Source organism: Triturus cristatus, chromosome 5_1 (genome assembly GCF_964204655.1).
Source record: "Triturus cristatus chromosome 5_1, aTriCri1.1, whole genome shotgun sequence".
In the NCBI taxonomy this organism is placed as follows: domain Eukaryota; kingdom Metazoa; phylum Chordata; class Amphibia; order Caudata; family Salamandridae; genus Triturus; species Triturus cristatus.
Window position 1 is genome coordinate 939,343,896 of NC_140587.1, and position 15,362 is coordinate 939,359,257.

At 48.3% G+C, this 15,362-nt stretch overlaps 1 protein-coding gene across 2 annotated transcripts in view; it reads right to left on the reverse strand.

The window, feature by feature from the left end:
- Positions 1-15,362, reverse strand: part of GPLD1 (glycosylphosphatidylinositol specific phospholipase D1) — a 513,772-nt gene that overhangs the window by 342,599 nt on the left and 155,811 nt on the right. For both annotated transcript variants that reach the window (XM_085605993.1, XM_085605992.1), the window contains one exon: positions 14,781-14,835. In XM_085605993.1, coding sequence (XP_085462119.1) covers positions 14,781-14,835 — 55 coding nt within the window. The remainder of the gene's footprint in view (positions 1-14,780; positions 14,836-15,362) is intronic.

Genomic DNA, 15,362 nt, shown 5'->3' on the forward strand with positions numbered 1-15,362 from the left:
ACACCCCAGCTGAAGGTAATGGCTGCCCTACATTTTCTTGCCACGGGTACCTTTCAAAATACCATAGCTCATGTTGGTGGCATGTCCCAGAGCACGTTCAGTGGTGTGCTGCATGATTTCTTAGAGGCCATGTTGATTCACCTGGATGACTTCATCAAGTTCCCAACCCCTGAACAGATGACTGAGGTCAAGCGTGGATTCTATGCCCTGGGAGGGATGCCCCATGTCATTGGGTCCATAGATGGGACACATGTAGCTTTGGTACCACCACACGCACGGGAGGTGGCGTACCGCAATCGGAAGCACTACCACTCCATCAATGCCCTTGTGGTGTGTCTGTCCAACATGGTGATTTCACATGTCTGTGCTCGTTTTCCAGGATCAGCACACGATGCCTACATCATGAGGCGTAGCGGGATGCCTGATATGATGATGCAGCTGCGCAACGAACGGGCATGTGTTGTTGGTGGGTACAGTCTGTCTGTCCTGTATTCAGTATAGCCTACCAGCACGACCGCTTCACCACTTCTAACGATGACCATGTGCTTTCCATGTAGGGGACGCTGGCTATCCCAACATGCCTTGGCTGCTCACACCTCTCCGCAACCCCATCACGCCGGCCCAGCTCCGCTACAACACCGCCCATGGCCGGACAAGGCGAGTGATAGAGAGGACGTTTGGCATGCTGAAGAGCCGATTCAGGTGCCTCCACAAGACCGGCGGCGCACTCCCATATGCCCCGGCGAAGGTCTGCAAGATCTTCATGGTCTGCTGCATGCTGCACAACATGGCAGTTGAAAGAGCAGTGCCACTCATCCTGAATCAACATGACAAGGACCATCCACCCGTGGAGGACGAAGGGCTTGGCAATGGGGCTAGTGATGTGGAGGATGTGGAGCCGCAAGAGGACATCCGGACTCGGCTCATACGCGACTTCTTTGCATAGTGGTGAGTACCAGTGTCTGAGTGTGCACGCATTGGTCCCCGTGTGGCATGCGTTGTGATGTGTGTCTCCACCTGCATGTATGGCACGTGAGTCAGAGGTGTGTGTGGGTGTGTCACTGGAGTGATGGTGCCAGTGATGGTTGTACTTCCTCAGTCATAATTGTGACCTAGCATGTTGTCATCCATACATGTGTCGAGTAAATGCACATGCAAGTGGCTGTGCTTTTTGTGGCTGACTTCTTGTGTGTCTCTCTTCCCCAGGTACCTGCGCATGCCGTCTGCTGGTTGCATTGTTGTGGCACTGCTATTCCTCATGGACATGACATCGTGGGCTGACTCAGCGTTACAGGCACGGACACGTTTGGAAGTCTCCATGGGGTAAGGGATGCATCTGGGGTGTATTGGGTGTGGCAGTTGTTCACGATGTGTGCACACTGCCCCTGTCGGTGTTTGGTTCCTCTGCAGCCATGTCGCATCCCCATGGGACACGACATGCAGCTGTGTACACCTGAATAGATGGTCTGCCTGGTTGACAGTCATCAGTGATGGGATAGGGGATTGTGATGATGGCATCAATGTGTGTGACACTGCCCTCGGACACATTCGGTTAGCATTGGCTTGACATGGTGTGGGACTTCGACATCCGCGGATCTATGGTGTATGGCAGGCTCTCCGTGTGCAGCTGTGGGTATTTAGCTGTTAGCCGACGCTTGTGTGCCAGTTCCATGGCGAACACGCATGTGTGCTGTTGAAGGGGGGTGCCAGTGTTGGACCCACGTGTTACTCCACATGATGTGTTCATGTGTACTTCGAGTTGCCTCTGCAATCCCGAATACATGACTAATAAAGGTGTCCCTATGCCTCCAAGGTGCCTCTTCTCAGTCAATGCTGGTGTGTTGCCACGGTGCATCCTGCTTGTCTGGCATGGTATTCCCTGATTGTGGCTATGTGTCAATGTGTCGAGTGGCAAGATGCAAGCTGTGTGCGTGGGCTGAGACTGTGTATTGGGCATGATGTCCATGACTGTGTGGGTATTGTGACATGTGCCATCCCCATGCATCCAACGTTGGCCAGGCCCCCATTCTCTGCATCCACCGGACTCAAGCTTGCAGGACATGTTTCTGCCACCTGTCTACACATACCTGGGTGCCCCCCAGGACACTGGACTGGATCCCTGACCTCTGCGCATGACTGTTGCTGTACTCAATGTGTGTGTCAGCACGGTTGTTCGGTAACCCCCTCAGCTGGTTGGGCCCATCACGGGTGTGTATGGTGCTCCATGTCTGTCTTGCCTAATACACTGTGACCCATGTGTCCTGTGCCAGACCCAGGGTGTGGGTGGTTGAAGACAAAAGATGACTCAGGCATGTTTTGACTTTACAAGACACATGTTAGGTAATAATGCTACCAGCAGGCATCTACTCTTCATAGTGTGATTTATTATTGGGGGGGGGGGGGCAACAAAGTGAGTGTCTTTCCGGGAATTTGGAATCCAAAGTTCAGTAGGGGAGTTGGTGTCCTTGCCATTGGATGTCCTCAGAGTCCATGCCACAGTCTTTGTCAACATTGGTCAGCCAGTGACCAGCAGGGCCATGTGGCAGAGAATGTCTCTTGATGCTGTGATGCTGTTGCTCCAGTGGGCCAGGTGCCAGGCCAGGTGTCCTGGGAGATGGTGATGTAGCGCCGACCCTCACGGTCCTTTCCGTGGACGACCCGGCCTCCTGCGGGGAACCTCAGCAGCAGGCCGTGACGACATCTGGGATGCTCCGTCGGATGTTTCCTCCTCCTCCTCCTCCTGATCCCTCCCTGTGGGTGGTGATGTTCTCCGCCTTCTGGCACAGGGAGGGTCGGCCATGTTGTCGGCCATCCGACGGAGTGTAGCGTGAATCCCCTGAAATGCCGTCACTTGCTCAGCCTGTCTGTCCTCCATCCTCCGTTGGTGTACCAGTAGACAGGCATGTAGCTCCGCATGTTGCTGGGCCTGCTGGGTCTTTATCTCATCGAGGCTCCCCTTGATCTCATTGAGGGTGGACACAACCTGGGCCATGCCCGTGGTGTCCTGCCGGTATGAGTCCAGGATGTTACGGACATGGGAAAATACCGGATCCCCAGCCAACTGGTCAGGCTCGTGCCTCCGCCGTCCTCCACTCCCACCACCCCTGCCCACTTGCGCCTGGCCTGCCCTTGTGGGCACATCGGGTCTCCGGGACCCCTGAGGGGTGGCATTGGCGTTGTCGCCTGCCTCCTCCTGGGTGCCCGGGACACCGTGTCCCTCCTGGCCAGCCTGGCTGCATTGTGGTGTTGGGGCAGGGATCCTGGGTGTCTCCTGGGATGTGGCAGGAGTGGGGGTGGTGGTTGGCACAGTTGTACCTGACGCAGGTGCTGCAGGCGGTTGGACACCAGAGGGGCCAGGTCAGTCGGGGTCGTCCACAGAGTGGTGAGAGTGGTCGCTGCCGGTGGGATCGGGCTCCTGCAGATCCGGGTCCTGTGAGTGTTCCCCCCCAGTGTTGGGGGGTGCACCACGACGTTGCCCTGTGTGTGAGAGAGACAATGTTAATTTTCGTCCATGCAACATCCATGTTTCATCATTTCCAAAGTTGGCACATTTCCTCTTGGAATTAGGATCTGTCTTGCATTCCACTCACAGTGCACTTGTGCATGGGTGTGTCCCTTGGGCACCACTTTGGCCCCTTTAACTATGTGTGGCACAGTCTTACTTGCTGCGTCAAGTGTGACTGCAGTCAGCAGTGGAGTGGGCAGGTGTTGCGAGCCATGCATTGGCGCCTTCCGTGTAGCACTGTACATGTGCACATGGAGTTGTTCCACACACTTATGTGATGCAGGTAGCTGTCATTGTGCTCGTGCACAGGTTGTGACATGGCCCTGTGTTTTGCCATGGAGAAGAGGGGGGGTTCTGGCACGGGCCACCCTTGGCTACATGCACGCAGTCTACCTGCTGACGAGCAGACATTCCCACACACCACATGGCTGATTTGCTCTCCCTGTGTCTCCCTCCCTCTCTGTCCCCCTCTCCCTCCCTCTCTGTCACCCTCTCCCTCCCTCTCTGTCCCCCTCTCCCTCCCTCTCTGTCCCCCTCTCCCTCCCTCTGTGTGTCACCCTCTGTCACCTCAGCCCAGCTTCCTGGGCACACACTGTTAGCAGATCTTTGAGTGGCCCTTGGCTTGTTGATGTGAGTTTGTTTCTGATCTCCAGGCACCCATTGGGTGTGATGTGTGTCCGTGCGCTGCTGCTGTGGTGGTGTGTGCTGCCACTCTTTCACAATGTTGGCTGTTCATTAGCTGCTGTCATGTGCAAAACAGTGCCTTCACCCCCATGTGTTGATGCAAGGCGTCCGCCATTTGCTGGCAAGTCATTCCTGTGTTGGGACACACTGTTTGTCTGGCTGTGACCTAGGCCATGTGGGCAGAGTGCATTGTTGTCTGCTTCGGAGTCGCACTATGTGATTTTTGGGGCCCAGCCTCCCGCCATCCGGGTTACCGTGTCATGTGTTGTTGTCTTCTGTGGCCTGTGACTTGACATTGTCCAGCTGGGTGCATGGGGCATGGTGGCAGCAGTGGCATGTGCGTGCTCATGGAGTGTGGTTGAGTAATGCGATGGCTTGTGGTGGTTGCGTGCCTGTTAGTGATTTTGGTTGTGGATGCCGTTCCCCCCATGTGAGGTGCGTTGTTTGTGTACTCACCCGGGTCTCGGAGTCCTTCTAATCCTTCGACTGCCTCCACCGGCAGTATGGCCATCACCCTCTCCTCCCAGGGATGGTACTGTACGGGTCTGCGGGAGGGCCCTCCTCCGGTGGCGTTGGCCTGGTCGTGTTCCTCCTGCCTCTTGGCTCTGACCCTCCTCCGCAGATCGTACCACCTGTTCTGGCATTCCTGCCTGGTCCTTCTGGTGTCCGCAACAGCATTCACAGCATCGACGATGGTCTGCCACATGGCTGTTTTTGCTGCCAGGCTGGTGTTTCTGACCAATGTTCCAAAGATCTGTGGCTCGACTCTGAGGATTTGATCAACAAGGACCTCCAACTCTCGGTTACTGAACTTTGGATTCTTGGTAGTGGGCATGGTGAGGGGTGTGGGTGGGGATGGTGGGGGGGGGTGTGGATGTTGGGGGGGGTGTGTGGATGGTTGTGTGTGTGTGTGTGTGTGAATGTGATGAGGGGGTGTTTGTGAGGGTGGTTGTGTGAAGGTGTGCAAGTGTAAGGTGTGGTGTAGCTTGTTGTATGGTTCTGTGGTGTCTGGCAGCAGTGAGTCTGTTGCAAAGGCTCATGGTTTGTGTGTGTGGGCCCTTTTTATTGGTCCATGGGTGGGTGTGGCAGTGTTTGAATTTTGGGTGGGTGTGTTATAAGTAGTGGTGGTGTTTTGGCCCTCTGTTTGTCTTTGGCAGTTGCAGGTCAGTGAAGGTGTATTTGTAGTGTTTGTTGGCCATGTTTAGTGGCTTTGTGCCATTCGAATAGTGTCTTCTTGTGTTGTTTTGTTTTGTCCTGGTTGTGTACGTGCGTTTTGAGCGTGTGTACGGTGTGTAGATGGGCCATTTGGTTGTACGGTGCTGTCCTTGTGTGTGGGTTGGTACGACTCGTACATGCGGTTGTGATGTTGGGGCCTGGGGTGCGCTCCGTACTTAGGAGGTTGTGTTGGGGGTAGGACCGGAACGTACTGGGGTGTACATAGACAGTGGTACGACACGTACTGGGGTGGGGGTACGACTGGGACGTACTGGGGTGTAGGTACACGGGGGTATGACACGTACAGGGGTGGGGGTAGGACTCGAACGTACTGGGGTGTACATAGACGGTGGTACGACACGTACAGGGGTGGGGGTACGACTGGAACGTACTGGGGTGGACATAGACGGTGGTACGACACGTACTGGGGTGGGGGTACGACTGGGACGTACTGGGGTGTAGGTACACGGGGGTATGACACGTACAGGGGTGGGGGTACGACTGGAACGTACTGGGTACACGGTGGTGCGACACGTACAGGGGTGGGGGTAGGACTCGAACGTACTGGGGTGTACATAGACGGTGGTACGACACGTACTGGGGTGGGGGTAGGACTCGAACGTACTGGGGTGTACATAGACGGTGGTACGACACGTACTGGGGTGGGGGTACGACTGAAACGTACTGGGGTGTAGGTACACGGGGGTATGACACGTACAGGGGTGGGGGTAGGACTCGAACGTACTGGGGTGTACATAGACGGTGGTACGACACGTACTGGTGTGGGGGTACGACTGGGACGTACTGGGGTGTAGGTACACGGGGGTATGACACATACAGGGGTGGGGGTACGACTGGAACGTACTGGGTACACGGTGGTGCGACACGTACAGGGGTGGGGGTAGGACTCGAACGTACTGGGGTGTACATAGACGGTGGTACAACACGTACTGGGGTGGGGGTACGACTGGGACGTACTGGGGTGTAGGTACACGGGGGTATGACACGTACAGGGGTGGGGGTACGACTGGAACGTACTGGGTACACGGTGGTGCGACACGTACAGGGGTGGGGGTAGGACTCGAACGTACTGGGGTGTACATAGACGGTGGTACGACACGTACTGGGGTGGGGGTAGGACTCAAACGTACTGGGGTGTACATAGACGGTGGTACGACACGTACAGGGGTGGGGGTACGACTGGAACGTACTGGGGTGTACATAGACGGTGGTACGACACGTACTGGGGTGGGGGTACGACTGGGACGTACTGGGGTGTAGGTACACGGGGGTATGACACGTACAGGGGTGGGGGTACGACTGGAACGTACTGGGTACACGGTGATGCGACACGTACAGGGGTGGGGGTAGGACTCGAACGTACTGGGGTGTACATAGACGGTGGTACGACACGTACTGTGGTGGGGGTACGACTGGAACGTACTGGGGTGTACATAGACGGTGGTACGACACGTACTGGGGTGGGGGTACGACTGGAACGTACTGGGTACACGGTGGTGCGACACGTACAGGGGTGGGGGTAGGACTCGAACGTACTGGGGTGTACATAGACGGTGGTACGACACGTACTGGGGTGGGGGTACGACTGGAACGTACTGGGTACACGGTGGTGCGACACGTACAGGGGTGGGGGTAGGACTCGAACGTACTGGGGTGTACCTAGACGGGTGGGGGTATACATACACGGGGGGTACGTGTCGGACGTACGGGGGCTGGGGGGAGTGTTGGGCGCGTATGCGGGCACATGTCTCCATGGTTGCTATAGGAGTTCGGTGCGGACGGTGTTTTTTCCATACGGTTGTAAGCTCGGACGCACGGGATGGATCGTGATTCCTCGGTCGGACTTGGCTTTTCACGTTTGTAAGGTAAATCGTCCGAGGACGTGTCGGACACATTTTCCGACCCGAGGACGTGTGGGGAATGATTCCCAGTGCGGTTCGTATGGACTTTTTACCATGCGAATCGTGATTGCCAGTTCGTACGGCACTTGTACGATTCGTACGGTAAAAAGACCGGATACGAGTCGTACGGGGACATTTTTTACCGGATCGTAATTGGCACCTGAATGTGAGTGATTGTTATGTGTGCATGCAATTACCTTTGCCTGTCTCAGAGGGGGTGACCTATCAGCACCTACCTTTAACATATGGTGTGTTTTTCAGTGTTTTAACCAGCCTATTTTACGTGACGGGAAGCTAGAGTATCATTATTCCAATATAGATTTAGTATTTTCAGAAATACCTATTATAAAGGAGCTAAACAAGGTTATAAGTAGTAGAAATGCACTTTATATGGGAGAATTCTTCCATATTACTAAGACACTAGATATAGGATGTGCTCACAAAACCAATCTAACATGTAGTTTGCGGGTTGAAGAAAAGGTGTTCATAGAAATGGTAGGATATAGAAGAGAACGTTTCCAAAGAAAAGCTGCTGAACAGAAGTCACAGGTACCACCATGGGCTTTTAGAGGAGGAAATTATGAGAAAGGTGAGACATATGCTGCAATGTCCCTGGATTGGTATCAAAAAGGGAAAATCTGCTTGGTTAGACTAAAGACTATAATAATTATTTTATTGGTACTAGTGAATGTGAGCATACTTTCCAAATTACTGGAGGTTGGGATTGATGCGGGCAACTGATCCTGTTTTCCCAGGAGTCTATTATGTGTATGATACGAAAGCCTATTACAGGTTGCCTGCACATTGGTATGGTAGTTGTTATTTTGCAATTGTTTTCCTAAAGGTCTACTATGTAGACAAAAGTAATAACAGAATTAATTAAATAAAACAAGGATTAACACGTAAATTACGAGAGCTAGTTTCACCGAAATAGTTGGTGACATTTTTGGTGCACTGATACCATCAGTTGGAGTCGTTCTGAATTAGCATAAAATTCGAAAATTGTCCACAGTGATTGATAGTTTATCGACAGATACTGCTGGTGGGTTCTTGATGATTGATACCGAAATGGTTGCAATCAGATCAATGGTTTTGAAAAATTGACTTGCCCTTGAAATCTTATTGGCAAAGGAGGGTGGAGTCTGTGGCATGTTGAAAATTCAACACTGCTGCACTTATATCCCTGATAAAAGTAAAGGTATTGGGGGATATATTAAGAATATTACGAAATTACATGAAGACTTGACCCAACTGGAGGTTGACGGTGTCTGGGAGAGACTTGGTAAGAGTTTCTCTTCTGTACGTCAATGTTTTTCAACCTTTGGAAGTAGCTTATTAGGAAAAATAATAATACCAATCATTTCAGTAGCTGGAGTAGCCTTAGTAATAATAACAATATATAAATGTTGTAAGTGTAAGTGTGGAAGAAAAGAGACGACAGAATCAAATAACAAACAAAAAGCAAGAAAGAGAAAAAGAGATTAGATAGAAATAGAAGATATGAAAGGAGACTACTATGACAAGATGAAGGAATTAGATGAGAAGTTGATAAAAAGAGAAAAAAATACTGATCTTTAGATTTTTAAAAAAGATGGCACTTGGTATGGTGGGTATTTTATGACGGCTCCAGGAAGCCGTCAGAGGGGGGATTGATAGAGCAGGGTTTTGCAAAAAGAAACTTGCTCGAATGGACTCTCCCATAATACTTACTAACAGTGTGCAGTGAAAATTAACATGCAAATCACATGAACCACATGGGAAACCGCTTTGCGCATGCGTGCACTAATGTGAACTAATGCATGAAAGAACTAGGCCTCATTTTACATTGTGTTTCGAAAGAAACAAAATTAATACATCTCTAGGCCGCATTTCGCATCTTGCTTTAAAACGATAATAAATAATGCTGCTTTTTGCTTTGAGCTTCTGCTAAGAAAATATTAACAGGGGATGGTGCGAAGGTGGGCGGTAAACAGTGGTGCATCTCCATGTAATTAATGAACGTATATGTTTTATTCGTCATAGTGAGCCAGATGGGCCTGCATTTTACTAAATTTGGCATGATAGATGAGGGGCTGAAGAAAGAGCACAAATAACCTGGCAAACTTTGTCAGAAAGGCTGAGCACTGCAGATGAAGAGCAAAAGTCTAAAGGGCATATTATCTAGGGCTGGTGATAGATTTATCGCCGCTTTAGCGTCCGTTTTTGGGCGAAAAGCGGCGATAATTTTATTGCATTATCAACAAGGACTCGCTAGTGCATGTTTCCTTGATTTAGCTCCCGTTTTTGTCACGACTCGCATCGCATCAATAATGAGATGCAAAGTAGCAAGGCTATCAAAACAACACGGGAAAATATCGCTAAGGCAGTTTCGCCATATTAACAACGAGACGTAGTGATAATCATAATCGCGCTAACTCTGCATTAACGCAGGAATTTAACATCTGCTAAATTCCTGACTAAGGCATACCTAAAATGGGAGGTGGATTATGGGGTTAAGGCCACAGGGCCTTATCACCAAGCTTATCGCCATTTTAAAAGGGACAACGCTAGTTTTTCAGCGATGTTTGGCCAATTTCCCGCTATCGCTGGAATATTTATCGCCATAGTGCTAAGCGTTGATAATACAGCGCTAGCTTGGCGATATATTGCAGCGATAGCCGGCGCTAATAAAAAGCGCGCTAAGCGCGCTCAGCAATAATTATCACTGGGGCTTGATAATATGCCCCTAAGGTTGTTCAGCTCATAAATCATTGTTTGCCTGCCAAAAGATGAGACTGGCAGTGAGACTCAAGACTTCTTCTGCGAACGAGGCTGAGAAACCTATGTGAAAATAATGAAATGTTCCCTAGTATTAAAATAAATGAACAAGTCAAGAATTATGTCATGTGAAAGGATGTAGAAAAATGAGCATGCAGAATTATTGAGTGAGAACATGGTGGTGTGACAAACCACCTCCCAAATCATCCAATGAGCAGCCAAATTTTGTGAATTGTTTCAACTAATGTGGGTTGGACATGTAGGTTTTAGGGTATAACTGGGGTGCCTTTGGGGAAGTGGTTTAGGTAGTTCTCGCTTAGGTTGACAGGAGAGGAGAGAGGGGTGATTTTGTCGCTGTCCGTCAGTTTGCAAAGAGGCCTAGCTGTTCCTGTCCCGTTCCTGATTCCTGAAATCTTTGTTTCCTGACTCTATTTCAGGAGACCCCCACTACTTCTTTGGCCAGTGGTGTGGTATTTCACTGATCCTTTGGGTCTGTATTATCTTTATGACTCGTATTTTGCATAATTATTTGCAAATGTATTTTTGCCTCTGAAACTTATGTCTCTTCATCTATCCACTCCTTTATATGCATATCGTACACTGATGATGAGTATGACACTGTTTGTATTTTGCTGATTGATTTTCTCTCCCTTTTGTGAGATTCTTTGTTTGCATTGTAACCTGTATGCGATGAGCATTAATCATTTACATTCATTTGAGATAAACTTTATTAATCTTACCAAGAGTCTGTGATTTTTTAGCTGGTTATATAGTTAGTACTATTATTACCATCAACTACTCAACTAATTGGTCCATCGACCGAAAGGAAAGAGAGTTGATATACAGGTCTAGTTATGAATTTAGAAAAATAAAACATGAAATTGGGAAGTAAACACATTTTCACGTCATTAAAACTTGACACCCAGCGCAACAGGGATTTATGAGTTGGGTGAATGTGTATGGGCCGTTTGTATGAAATTATTAATGAGTATCGATCCCTGATAAAGTGTAGCGCTGGATCAGCTGCTACAGGCCAATGTTTTATGGTTGCATAAGGTTGCCTGCCCTTGCCTTCTGGTGTCTAGAAGCTCATAGGAAGCAGTTCCATTTCGTACACATGTGCTAAAAGCTTTCCGTCCCTCATCCGGTTCCGTCTAATGCATTCACACTGGTTGACCGTCATAGACGCGTGTGTACTCCCACATGGCAATCACCTGCATTTGTGCCTCGAAACTGTGGTGTTTTGCACATGTAAGTACAATTTAGGTGACTGAAAGTTCACTTTGTGGCCATAAATACTAAATCGTAATTCACTAAATTGGAGCAGCCTGAAATGCACATGTACAATTTGCATTTATAAATACAAAAGTTCAAACAAAATGCTTTAATTTCTGCAGTTAAGGGCTGATTTTCATTGCCCGTTTTTTCCGGTCACCCTTCCGAACACCTCTTTATCTATGCATCGGAATTATAGGGAATATGTTAGTGCAATAAACTCGGCGGCACCCAGGTACATCTTGGCAGGCCAAGTCTGCTGAAATATACCATATAGAAGCCCAGTTCACACTGTGACATGCAGAGCTGGTGCAGGAGGCACCAAAATCCATATTTAAGGCATCATTTTTAGGGCACAACTTGTAATAAGCAGAATCTATTACCGTCGAAAATTTCTGAAGACCAGGGTATTAGATTTTATCAGGATCAATACATATTGCATACTCTTCCGAGACACTCATAATGGCGGCCTAAATGTTACAGTTGTCTTTGCTGCTATTTGTACTTGGAACATCACGTGAACATTCACAAACAGATATGCGTGTGGGTGTTCATGTAATTTACCACCCTGGAAACATACATAACTTTCCTCCAGTCAATGGCACGAGTGAGTTTCCAGGGTAGGAATGGGAGGGAACACCTCGGGGCAGATTTATGTTCCCTGGCGCATCCCTGCAAATCAGTATGGATGCGCCAGGGAAGATGCGTCACGCAAGTTTGCCCTTGCGCCACCGCAGATGCGCTGCATTTACAATGCGGTGCATCGTGGCGGAAGGACAATCAGATACGTGACGCATCTGCCGGCGTAAGTTTGGCACAGTGCTGAAGTTGCATCGCAAGCGCGACGCAACTCCAGCACTGTTCCAACCTACCCTATCCCTAACATGGTGCGTCAAGCCTTACGCCTGCTTCAAGCAGGCGCAGGGTTTTGACGCATCAGCGTTGGGAAAGTGACTCAGTGAAATCGTATAGATTTCACTGAGTCACTTTTCAGGGGCGTTCCTGCAACAGAACGCCCCCCGTGTTGAAACGCCCACGTGAAACCTGACGCAGTTTTCACGTGGCGCAGGGCTTTACACCGTGACGCATCTGTATTGATGCGTCACGATGTAAATGGGGCGCAACGTGGCACAGGGTTTACGCCGCCGCTGCGTCACAAAAGTGACGCAACGGTGGCGTAAAAGGGGCGCAAGTCCCACATTAATCTGCCCCCTCATATTTAATGGGAACGCAGTGGCACACAAGTAATACTTCTCACATTAAGCAAAAACATACCTAGCTAAATAAATAAATTAATGTGGGAATTCACCTGTTATATTTTTGCATTCATCATTTACAACCTACTGTAAATATACATTTGTTAATTTTTGCATCCACGCGCTCATGGAAATCTATGATAGTCATAGAGAATTTTCTCGAACTTTGGTGTTGGTCCAATAGGAGCGAATTTCCAAATTTCAAATCTGGCCCCTTGCAGATTAGAATGTATATGTGGATTTATCATACCATACATACGGACAATAAACCACAAAATTAAGCAAGTACAAAAATTCATAAGAGCTAAAAGACACAAAAGAAGGTGCACATTTGAGGCCTATCTAAATTATTACCATTAATCACTTCCTCCCTGCTGTTATAATAGTAATAATCTCTTCAAAAGTCCAGATCCTGATTCTACTCTTCACAGATTCACTTGAAATAAAAAGTGCAACATTTAAACAGACATCAATATCATTTAACTCAAGCATGTATTTCAGAGCAGCAGTATGCGATCTGATACCTTGTGCAAGCAAAGGAGGTTTTAGGTAGTGGTGCCCAAAACTTGAATAAAAGTCACAAAACGGTATAAAGTGCATAGTGCTTTGCTTGCTCTGGCCATCACATGGGCAAGGGGTCGTATCTGCGGGACAAGTTTTCATGAAGGGCAATGCAACTAAATGTTGAGCGATTCCCAGTCTGAATCTAACTAATCCAAACGATGCATTAAGTTAGAGATATAAGTAGTAGTCTAGTAGTAGTCTAGGCAGCCCTAAGTGTTAGATAAAATGTGACAGTTGGTTTCCCTCCCTCGCAATCCATTCGGGCTTCACTTCTATAAGTCATAAAAGTTTCTTTGATAGACCATGTGGTAAGTGATCTTACTGAGAAGAGGTTAGTCTGGACTGGTATCTTGAATAGTTTAGTATTTAAAAAGTTAACATAACTTAGCCAGGGAATAACCAATGCTTTATCCAGGGACAAGTAATCTAAAATAATTGACTTGGTAAAGCTGGTCTCATCTTTGGACCATATAGAACGCCAGAGCAACAGGGGATGGAGTTTGACTATATCTGTGAAATGTTATAACCCTGCCTCTCTATGTATATTCTCAGTGGAGGCTGAGGTAGGCAGATAAAATAAATGTTTAAAGAAACTGTGTGGCATATTATCAACGGCCAGCGATAATTATCGCTGGCCGTGCTTAGCGATAATAATATTATCGCAGGCTATCTCTGGAATTTATCGCTCTGGTAGCGCGTTATTAACAACGCGTTTCTCCAGGGCGATAAAAATTCCAGAGATAGCGAGGTTATCGCCCTTTTACAGGGAACATCGCTTTTTTTCCAGCGATGTTCCCTGCAAAACGGCGATAACCTTGCTGATACGACCCACAGGGTCGTACCAGCATAATCCACCCCCTATGTTAGGGATGGCTAAATCAAGATTTTAACAGACGTTAGATTTCGCCAAAATCTAACGTCTGCTAAAATCATGTGGGCTGCCTTGTAAATATCGCGATGTAAACATCAGCAATATTTGCAAGGTAGTCCATCCGGGGTACGCCCAGTAACGCCCAATTTGCATCTCATTGGAGATGCAAAGGGAGGCGTTGGGAAAAAGGGTGCTAACATGCGATTATGCATGTTAGCACCCTCTTGTAAATAGATCGCTGGTTTTATCTCCGCTTTTTTGTCTTACAAAGCCAAAAAAGCGGAGATAAAGCCCTTGTAAATATGCCCCCAAATTCCTCAGTCTGAAGTGCCTTACTATTATGGTGGCCCCACAAACTGGCTCCACATGGGGAGATAGCTAAAACACAGGTTCACATTTGAGGTTTATCTAAATGATTACCATTAATCACTTCCTCTCTGCTGTTATCCTCCTTGCCCCACTTGTATCTAGTCCTCTTTCCAAATAGTACCCATTGCTCTCCTAGGACTCTATTCATAAACGTTCTTGCATCCCTAAATCGAATTTCCGGGTTCAAAATAGTAATAATCTCTTCAAAAGTACAGATCCTGATTCTACTCTTCACAGATTCAACAACCCACAAAAAGTAGCCAGTAGTCATTAATGCCATACCACACTTCTTGCTATCATTAATCTATCTGTAATCTGAGAAGTCTACCTTTCTTGCACACAGGGGCAGAGCATGTTCTTACCAATGGTCTTGAAGGTAATCTAGGTCAAGTTCATACAGACTCAGGACATCTGCACCTGTAGGTGTGATCAAGGAAACAAGTTTAGTGCCTGCGATGGTTATTATTAATATGTAATATCTAATTTTATTGGCAGATCACCCTTTACTGGTGGACGTCCTCATCGATATGTTAACCATTGAGTCATTTACTTTGCAAAAACCTTAGGTCAAACATTGAAGCAATATGACAGAAACTTGCATTCAACTTCAATCACGTGGCAAGTGCACAGCACGCGCTACTCAGCTTCAGGGGCAAACTGCTTGAAAATGATTGTAGGGCTGCAGGAGCCATAGTTACTTGTTTATATTTCCCTCATCACCTCTCCTCTAACCCTTCAGAAGTGAAAGGAGGCTATTGATGGGCTATTTAAGGCGCAAAGTATGATGTGTTTTGGAGTCAAAGGTTGCACCACGATGAAAGTCCGCTAACCCTGTCGTTTTGGTGAATCAGCACCTATGGTGGCCTAAACACTGTGCTCAATCCGAATGGAATTTACATTTACCTGTTTTACTTCTCTTACCGATCTGAGGGACTGCTCTGTGG